This window comes from Pseudoliparis swirei, chromosome 19 (assembly GCF_029220125.1).
Source record: "Pseudoliparis swirei isolate HS2019 ecotype Mariana Trench chromosome 19, NWPU_hadal_v1, whole genome shotgun sequence".
NCBI lineage: Eukaryota > Metazoa > Chordata > Actinopteri > Perciformes > Liparidae > Pseudoliparis > Pseudoliparis swirei.
The window spans coordinates 17,899,502-17,909,521 of record NC_079406.1 but is presented as its reverse complement, the minus strand read 5'-3'; the positions used below and the strand labels follow the sequence as shown (position 1 = coordinate 17,909,521).

The 10,020-nt window shown below is 42.0% G+C and overlaps 1 protein-coding gene across 2 annotated transcripts; it reads right to left on the bottom strand.

The window, feature by feature from the left end:
* Nucleotides 1–1,976: 1,976 nt before the first annotated feature.
* ubl3b (ubiquitin-like 3b) lies at nt 1,977–9,997 on the bottom strand. Of its 2 annotated transcripts, none has more exons than XM_056439948.1 (6): nt 9,631–9,997; nt 9,000–9,110; nt 5,951–6,059; nt 4,884–4,970; nt 4,238–4,315; nt 1,977–3,490 (listed from the first exon to the last, which is right to left on the bottom strand). In XM_056439948.1, the coding sequence occupies exons 2-6, from the start codon at nt 9,024–9,026 to the stop codon at nt 3,438–3,440; spliced, it is 354 nt and encodes a 117-aa protein (XP_056295923.1). In that variant the 5' UTR covers nt 9,027–9,110; nt 9,631–9,997; the 3' UTR covers nt 1,977–3,437. The 2 variants fall into 2 exon arrangements, with proteins under 2 accessions (XP_056295923.1, XP_056295924.1); XM_056439949.1 differs by lacking the exon at nt 9,631–9,997 and adding an exon at nt 9,296–9,593.
* Nucleotides 9,998–10,020: the final 23 nt, after the last annotated feature.

The window sequence follows — 10,020 nt, the reverse complement described above, 5'->3', positions numbered from 1 at the left end:
TCTGAAGTTAACAAACACACAAAGCAGCACAGCTCACAGATGAACATGTTCTATCCCAAGTTCCAGTTGTCACGCTGAGCTCAGCCTTTTAGCTCTAGCGTTAACATACAGACATGAGTGGCATCAACCTCAAGACAGCAACTAAAATAATAATGTTTTTGTCTTTGAGCATCAAAGTTCAATTCAAGTTCAAAAGACCTTGAAATGTTGATAATCAAAAAATCTCACCTGAATGTTCTTTTCTAGCAGTTTGGAAGCTTTTGATCATCATCATCACTCAAACATCATCACAAACAGACCTCCAGGTGAGATTGTTCATTATCTGCCGTTTCCAGTCAAGAGTCGTGCTCGATTTATGGAAATATTAAAGTCATTTGAATGAAAAGTGCTAAAAGAAAAGGTGATCAAACTGCAGATAATTTACTCAAAGACTAAACTAAGAGTTTGACTTTAAACATCATGCACCTTTATATTTCAACTTTATTACATCCCATAAGGAAATATTGAATTTTTATACTCCACTGTATTTATTTATAAGCTAACCAGTCTCAGGTTCAGATACATGCTCAACAAATGTTAAATTCCGTGAGTATTGCTCAAGTATTGAGCATTCTTTTAGTATTAGAAATATAATTGTATGATAATAATAAAAATTCATGCAACATCTAAGTATCTAAAATATATTTTGCAGCTAATACTTTAGTTATTTTCCTTCAGTAAAATACTAAATAAAACAATTGTACATGTGATGTTTTTTACAATATGGACTTTTACCTAATTAAAAACTTGAATAATTAATCCTCTTCAGATCAAACCTCATGAGAGTACCTCCCAACCAGACTAGAGTAGATTTCAACACCAGCACTACTAAAGTACTGTTTCACTCGTGTAAAAACACTACTTCTACTTGAGCAGCATTCTTAAACTCTAAATGCTGCCAAAGTGGGAGTTAAGTCCTCCACATCAGGACGACAGGGAGGCAGCTGAGCGTGCATACAGCTGCACGGACAGACGGCGGATGGGCCGGACCGCAGCACACACAAGAAACTGGCTGCACGCTTGCTTGGAGTCATGTCGACCGCAGAAAGCAATTCATCCTGCAGCCGCTCTCAATGTGGTGAACTTAAGTAGCAAAGATCAACAGATTGCCTCCCTGGACTCCCATTTAAACACCACTTATCACTTCTGGACGCTCCTGTTTAGACTTTCCCATAAACACGGATGACAATAAGCAGTTCAGATGAGAGTGCAAAGGCAAAAGGTGAAGGGAGATAGAACGACAAGTCCTGTCAACACAATTGCAGGTTCTGGAAGTGCAGCCGGTTGAGAAAGATGCAAGTTGACTTCACTTTTCCTGAGCTACACTGCCAGCGTCAACTGGAAACCTGGACTTCTTGCAGCTACACATCAGGAGCAGATTCCTGAGGCAGACGGGAGGAAAGCTGCTGAGACTCTGCTCATTAGAAAGTTATGACCCAATTAGAAGTACAGAAGACTTCACATCATACATCATCAAACTGTCTCCAAATACTTGAGTCCTTTCAGCGTGCAGTGTTTCAGGTCGTTTCTCAGGCTAGTCATAGAAACTTGTAGACACCAAGTGGCCCTTTGGAAACAAGTGAAATTATGTACTCATTGTCCTACTTTAACCTGTATCAGTGCATCAGGTAGACAAAATAAAAAAGGTCCAATTCTCCCATCCACTCCATCAGACCCCAAACATTAGACTCAAAGAGACACCGCCACCTAGAGGAAGATAAATAAAACTACATGTTCACTGATAACTAAAGTTGGAAGGGTCTGTAATTCCTACCAGATGTCTCACCAATGCTTAACTAGTGAGTGGTATGATCTCCGCTGCCAAATAATGCAATATTTAATGTACAAATAATGTAATTTAGTTGCTATTTCTGAAAATTTCCCCTTGGGGATTAATAAGTGTATATATATAAATAGTAAAAAAGGATCAGGAGAAGTTGCATTATTTAAAGATGTTTTAATTTATAATACAAGCTTTTATGTAGACCACATTGCATTTTAGTTTTTACATTTAATCATACAGGGCGTAACTTTATAGCAGTGACATTGATTGACAAAAACACAAACCAAAGGACATTCAATGGAAAGAATCAAAAGGTTTCCGACTGTTTCTGAAGAAACCGCAGCCCATTAAACACTCCCAGTGCATCACTCTTTGTTTAAAGACCACATGCCCTCACCAGTCCTCATACAGTATGCCACGTGCATCACACACCCTCAGACACTCATACACAGACTTACCCACATTAAAATTTAACAAATACCTATACACAAGATAAAAATTTATATTTTTAAAAATTGCAATATTAATGATATTACTGAATTCCACAATAAAAGGCAAACATGACGTATAGACGGCATCCAAAACGAAAAGGAGATGAAATACCACAAAAATAAGTTCCCTGTGACTCTTCATCCAAGTGGCAGAAACTTCCCCCCTGCCTGGTGTCCAGTAGGGTGGGGGTGGGGGGCACCCTGACGACACTCGGCTTTTAACTGGCACACCATGTTGGATCCGGTGACGAGGAAACAACCGACAGCCTCGTCAACAAAGTCAACGCCAGAGGTGCAACAACGTCACCGGATGACCCACCGGATCCTCCGACTCCATCTTTTACGAGCCGAGAATCTGTTCCCGTTTCTCATGGACCCGAACGTCCCCCGTTTCCTCTAAATAAAAGTCTTTTCACCATGGATCCATTTCCGGGAACAAACAGGTGTACGCCAATAAAAGAAACGCCACTGGTGCTGATACAGACCGACCGGTTCGGTGAGTGAGAAACAGTCTCAAGAGGACGATGGCACATTTCTACCACGCGGGGGAATTCAGGTCTGTTCCTCTGACCAAATACATTAAAAAAGCCATTGGGGAAAAGGTGATGACAACGAAACACAATAAACATTTCTGAATTAACAAACTGGTTAAGTGCAATGAGAGGGTTACCACCATTCAGTGAGACCTGGGGAAACATCCATGTGACGAGTAGGGAAAGGGAATAGCCAACACATCTTTATAGCAACCGTGTCCATGAAGAGAAACGACTTCCCCGTTCTTTTCCACTACGTACGACAACTCTTCAAAACGTGTCCAGCAGCAAACAGGTCCGCGAGGGAGCGCAAGGGAAGTTTAATGTCAGAATCTTTAAATAAAGAGGAACTACAACGGCAAATTCTGCCGACGGTAGAAGTTTTGGGGGCGAATATATTGGCACAAAAAAAAGCCTCAGATTGGACAAGCGTTCAACCGAAGCTGGCGACGGTCCAACCAGACTTCCTGTGATTAATTCTAAATCCACAGCTGACAGGATGACAGGCAGAAGAGAACACGAGGTATTCATGTATATATGTTTGTGTTATGTGTCTGTGGGAGGTCGGGGCAGGGGGTCGTTTCTGTTGCTTTACAAGAGGAGACAGCAGTTGCTTTCTGTGGTTTTTTCTCGGTTCCTTTGACCTATAAAGACAGGACAGCGGAGACAAGAGGTGAGATGATTAAATAAAAAAACAACCAGCTAAAACACATATCCCTCGCCAGGCTTTTTGCGTGGGTTGAGGTCAACAGCAGTAGAAGCAACCACCCACTGCATAATGCATGCGAAAGGTCAGAAGAAACGGACTCGGGAAAAGCTACTTTTCAACTACTGCTCTCCGCCTGAGCAGCCACATCGCACGTCAGGGAAACTACCCCGTACATCCCGCTAGAACCCTCTCGCTCAGCGTATTTAACCAAAAAGCAACACAGGACTGATGGAGCGACGTGCAGCACATCGCTGCAGCTCTGCTTTTTGTCGTCACCCAACTATCTTGTTCCAGACGTCATCAGTGGGCTCAAGTGTTGCCTCTACTAAAGAGGTATTAATCTTGTCCATGTGCAAAGTCGATTGTCCACCGGAGTTCATCAGGAACACTAATGCTACCAGCGGCCATGTGTGAGAGGCACAGAGTGGAGCTACAGGTAGAACCGCACCTGACCGTTTCCTTGAAATTTTGCAGTTCAATTGAGTAGCTGTAAAATAACCGTGTCCAAAGTCGGCTTAATTACTCTGACTTGTTTTAGGCACAGTTCGGCCAGATATATATATATATATATATTGATATACAGGCCTGGAGCAAAATCCTAATCGGTACCTCGTGCTGTGTGATAACAACATGATGATTCTGCAATTCTACTAAAAATACGAGACAAAGACAAGATGCTCACCATGAGAGTTGGGCTCGGGAAGAGTCTCTCTGGCAACCAAGTGCATGACGGTTGTTCGGCCTGGCGGCAGCTTCAGAGCTTTAAACAAAGAAATAAATCTTATGATTAATTATTCTTAGCTACATTTTCCAATATGATGCATGCGGTGATGAAAATGACTATTACATGATGGAGAATTAGTGCATTTGATGTTAGGTTTTCAGCGGTGTGGCTGCAAGGACAATACTTCAGACAATCTCAGACATGGTGAAAGGAAATAGCTCGACTACAATAGCTTCCGTAGTTACTATGACAACAGATTTGTTCATTTAATTGCATCCTGCATCTGTGTGAATGTATCAGGCCACACTGTAGTTAGTGCACCAGTCCATGGGTTTACAGATTGTGAAATTAACTATTTCTTTAAGTCATCATGGCCATTTATTGATTACAATATATTAGTTTTTATTAAACTGCAGCTGTACCTGTGGCTCTTCATCTCTATTGTTTAGCATGAACATGATACACCAAACAGACCCAATGCAATTACAATGCAACCAATTTCCTGTCAGCCTCCGGAGAGCTTTATGAACCCTCAGCTTAAACCGTACGAGTTGTTTTTGTTCATTTCTCGGCTGGCGGGGCCTCTGGTACGAGGTGGTCTTACCTCCCAGGGTAACGTTGCCATGAAGGAAGCGTCCCTGGAAGATGAGGCGCAGTATACTGGGACTGCTCACCCTCTCCTCCTCCCAGCCTGTCGAAACGCAGAGAAACAAGTATTTCACTCATTATGGCCCAACCCATACTGAATCTTTGAGGCCAAAACTGATATTGGTATAAAATCTGAAAACAATATATTCGCCCCTTTCATAAACCAACTTTGGTCAAGCTACTTAGAAAGTGTAGCAACCAGTTACTCATCATTAAGTAAAGCTTCACTACACTGAAGTTAGTCCCCAGATGAATGTAGCAAGCTAAGCTACGTGGCGGCTTTAGCTCAGTGGGGTAAGAGGGCCGTCCTGCAACCGCAGGGTTGTGGGTTCGATCCTCGCTCTCCCCATTAGTTGCAAGTCGAAGTGTCCTTGAGCAAGGCACTGAACCCCCAGTTGCTTCCCGGGCGCTTCACCGCAGCCCACTGCTCCTTAATAACCAAGGATGGGTTAAATGCAGAGAACTAATTTCCCCTTGGGGATTAATAAAAGTGTATATTCTAAAAGTAGTGACGACAGCACTATTACTATCGTAGTAACACCATCAAGGCCATTTTATTTTTTTATATTGAACCACTTCCACGTGTGTGGTGATGGCGTCACTTTCTGATCCTTAGCAGTTTTATTTCAGAGCTAGTCTCGATACAGATCACTTCTATTTATTTGGTTTGAACATTTGGACCAAGATATTAAAATATTTTCCAGTTTACCAAATTAACTTTAACTCAACTGTAATCTTTTCTAAATTATTTTAAAATTAGTTTGGCCTCTCAGTTATGAACAAGGTTTACATTACAGCTATGCCGTTGTGGGCGGGCACAAAGAAAACTGTTATAGCAAAGGAAAAGGAAAAATTAACCAGCTAATTATTAATAAACCAATATGATATACAATGTTATTAGCAATTATGTGCAGACACTCACAATAAATACGTTGCAGCGAAAAGTAATAACATCAGTGAAATGTATCCACTGAAACAAAAGCACATGAAAAATACTGAGAAATGAATCCTCTAAAAACGTACCTTCAGGCCAGTTCTCAAACACATGCTTGGCGATGTCTGTAGCCGAGTCATTTGGGGAGAAAGTGAAGTCCTGGGTTTTCCCACTGACCAGGATAAGGCGGAGGTGCACCTAAAACAAAAAACAGCTTAATCCATAGAAATGGTGTAACAGCCAACCAAAGAAAACACCAAACTTCCATTAAAGTTCTTCTTATATGGCGCGGGGGAATCCCTCAACTTCCTCCAACCTCCTCAGTCATGAGGTGACCTTCAGAAGGCTGTGAAGAGACGGGCATTCCAGTCTAATTAGATTGATCCACACCAGATCTCCACCCTTTGACTGGGCGACTTCATTCACTGAGGGCTCACACTGAAGTGAGCCCGTTGCCAGAGACGACAACAGATGAGTTTGGGGCTGGTGGGGGAACACTGGCCCTTTAGTTCCAGGGTGCTGAGAGCTCCTCCCCGGGCTGTCGGCCGAATGCGATCACCCCAGGTGTCCCAGACAGCTCTGGGCCATGTTATTACATTTTCATGGCCAGTGCATAGCCCCAAGGGGGCTGTGCATATGTGTGGGAGGGTCTTTAACAGTGGGGCTTCCTCTAAATGTTATCCTCCTGACAACCACAACAAAATAACATGCCTTGCAGGCCTAAATCTTACACTAGCATCAGGACAACCACATTGTTGTGGAACAAGATTTTTTTGTAAAAATGTACAAAATTCCAACACACGTTATAATAGATCTGTCACAATATATTGATTCGTCAATTTTGATTTGCTGATTTTTTATCTTATGTGAACCTTCTTTCATTACAGAGGAAAAAATCAAAATGAAGACATTATCCCATTGGCTTTATAGCCCAAATAACTTTAGGAAATGGTAATAGATAATCAAAAACATTTGGTCCCAGCTCTATATTGTAGTAAAAAAAAACAGTTCCATTGCAATGAGACTGACTGAGGTGAAAGTACAGACTTTCAACTTTACGTATGCGGACAATAATCTTCAACTTTAGGACCAAATACCAAATATGTTTTATGTGCCAGACAGTGAATCTCTTGACCAGCCAAATCAATCAACAGACATCAGGCTAATCAAGATGAAGACCAGCCTGAAGACAAAATCTGTCTGAAATATGCAGTAACAACCGTTTCCACTGTGTATGTTGGAGCAGCACTAGGTGGGTCATAGATTCCAGGTACTTCTGGTAAGAATAACACCTGCACACTGACTCCGAACCACACATGTATTTAAATAAACATGTTGGACCACACCCATACTGTAAATACACTGTCTGAATAGACCGAGAGGCTCTTTGATGGCAGCTGTGGCAAATCATCCAGCCATAATCATGATAATCACATATATACGTGGGGATTCTTATTAAATATGTATTATTGCTGACAATCATGTACAATACATTTCCTTTCCATTTCATGTAATAAAAAGACAGTAGAATACATAGTAGATTTGGTCAATTTAAATAAACCGTGTTTTACCCCTTCCTAATAGCATACAGTAATAGCAAATAATTTGACATTTATATCAATGTGTCCACTTATTCTATACTGTACCTATATTGCAGTCAGCTCCTGGCCAGGCTTGTAACATCACTCTGACCTGAATTATTGATACATTTTGGACCTTAAGTCGTTTGATTTATGCTCCAGCAAGTCATATTCCTTTCTAATCCATTAACTATTCATTAATAAATTATGCTGCTACTCCAAAAAAATGTTTTGGAGAAGAAGAAAAAAAACATCAACTTCAGTCAAGAGTCAGAGTTGATGGACGGGATTCATATTTCACAACATTTGCCCTAGCGTCTTCAAAAGGTGGGACGTGATCTTTCTTTGAGTTCACAAATCACAGAAGAGAGAACAAAGCGACTTAAGCATGAGTGACGTCAGGGGGACCGGGAAGGACAACCCCACTCTGATCTGTTTACAAATACAATCCTCCCCCGGTGGTCCTCTGCCCTCCCCCTATGAACTGAATAGCCTCAATGTCATCATTAAAGAGCTTTGTACCCTATCCTAACTCAAACACTTTCATCCCCAACAAAATAAAAACAAAGTCAGAGCTGCCTGGTGACCCATGGCAACACCCCACATCATCCCAAAAATGTTCTTTTGGTTTTCCAATCCAAAGAAAGAGTCAACGTCCTTTATATACTGGTAAGAAGTATTGTAAGGGTTAACAGATCTGCCAAAGGCGTATCCATTCTTGAGGAAGCATTATTTTAAAGATATTTTAAAACAATGTTCTGACAGCATATAATTAAAAACACCCATCACATTGTATTGTCTCTCCAACAGCCCAAACCCGATTTTCAGTTCAGTTTAGAATGAAATCAAACTGAAAAAGCATCCTACACTTTATGAAGTCATAACCATCAAATAAAAAATAAAATAACCAACTTTTTAAAATCAAGAAAATAATGTTCACTGCATGAACTAATTAGATTTTTTTTCCAGAACAAAATGTTTCCATACTACTCCCATTAGCAAAATTATAACTGATAAATTGCAATGAACACATCATTTACAGATACAAAAATGTGCTATCTTTTCTTTGTGAATTATCAATATAATGTGAATTCTCGCAGGTGTGAAAGCAAGTGACCAGATGTCCTAATAAAAACATAAACACATACATTTTATCATTTATAATCCGTTTCTGAATAAGTGTTTAGAGTGGGAGGCTGTGGCCAGGATTTAGAGGGTACAATCAATTGGCGTCTAAACCTTGAAAGGAAAGTAGGGCAACGTTTTAACTGAGATTAGACAGATGGTGTTCACAGGAGCAGCAGTCACTGTCCCAGCTAAGTGTTTGTGGACGTTAGCTAATCCACGACCCCCCCTCCGACCTCCAAAACCCTACATTATTTTGACTTTGAGTAAACATTCCCGTACCAACATAGTCAAAATAATGAAATGCATTATGTGTTAGTACCATGCAGCAGCACTAAGTGTGCCAGGCTGCAATGCAAACACGAATGATCACCTCGGCTTCGTGTCCCTGTTGGAGCATCGTTTCCTAAAAAGGTGTCAGACGCTCACTCACCATATCTAGATCCCTCTGAGTGGTCATGGCTCAGCGAGGAGGAAGGCCGTGGACGTGGATCAGAGAGGACAGGGCTGGCGTGCTTCAGCTGCTGGAGACGGGGCCCGAGCCCTGACACAAACAACACAAACAACACAAACAACACAACACTGTGAAGCCGCTTCCCACCGCCTGGCACCACAACTGACACACAAGGCACGACCCGGTGGGCTAAGGTTACAGCGACCACCACAACACTGTCAGTCAAACGAGCACATGATTGAATGGCTATCTAAGTAGTGACAACAACGGCTCACCGGGGTTTAGCTAATTACAATAAAAGTAGAGATTAGTAACGTGGGTAAAGTCTGTCCAGCACCAGACGTTCAGCTCGGTAAGCTAGCGGGCTAACAATAGCTAGCTAGCTTCTAGACTCGTTGCTAGCTGCGCTGTGACGTCAGTAATAAAGGAGCAGGTACGTTCGTCTCATCCCGGGGCCAGAAACAGCACCAAGTTTCGTGCTGACAGATTGTCGAAAGCTACGCAATCTGAAGGCTCTTGCTGTCGTTAGCATTAGCTGCCGCGTTAGCTGGTGCCGATCCTAGCTGGCTAACTACAGGTGTAACGGAAACGTTTGTGTCCTCTAGCTCACCTGCATCTGACGACTCTGATGAAATGTTGCATTCAGTTGAGTTGACGAATCAGCGGGGGGCGTTTTTCACGAGAAGAATATCGAGTGGAGATGGATATCGTTTCCTCCTTCTTCGGATTGAGGATATCGTTGACTGTGGTATCGGTGGCTAAAGGACGAGAAGACGCCGGTGTGCGGGATTAACTGGTTTTTGAATTAACTGGTTTTGGTACGCGTGCATGAGGCAGATGTTCCGTAGGAGTGGCCTCGAGTTGCCTCTCAGGACCCGTCTCGACTAACTAGGAAATGCACATTTCCATCGCTTAGCCTCTCTGTCACGTTCTTTTTATGTAACGCTCATGTTTTAAAGACTAAACACGGAGGACTTTGCTGTAAAATGCCAAACCTGTT

What these genes read in the sequence shown, in the direction of transcription:
- ubl3b (XM_056439948.1), bottom strand. Translation starts at nt 9,026, where the DNA reads ATGACCACTCAGAGGGATCTAGATATG. An exon ending in GTTTGAGAACTGGCCTGAAG is followed by an intron (nt 4,971 to 5,950) that starts GTACGTTTTTAG and finishes GCGTTTCGACAG; the next exon opens with GCTGGGAGGAGGAGAGGGTG. An exon ending in TGGCAACGTTACCCTGGGAG is followed by an intron (nt 4,316 to 4,883) that starts GTAAGACCACCT and finishes CTTTGTTTAAAG; the next exon opens with CTCTGAAGCTGCCGCCAGGC.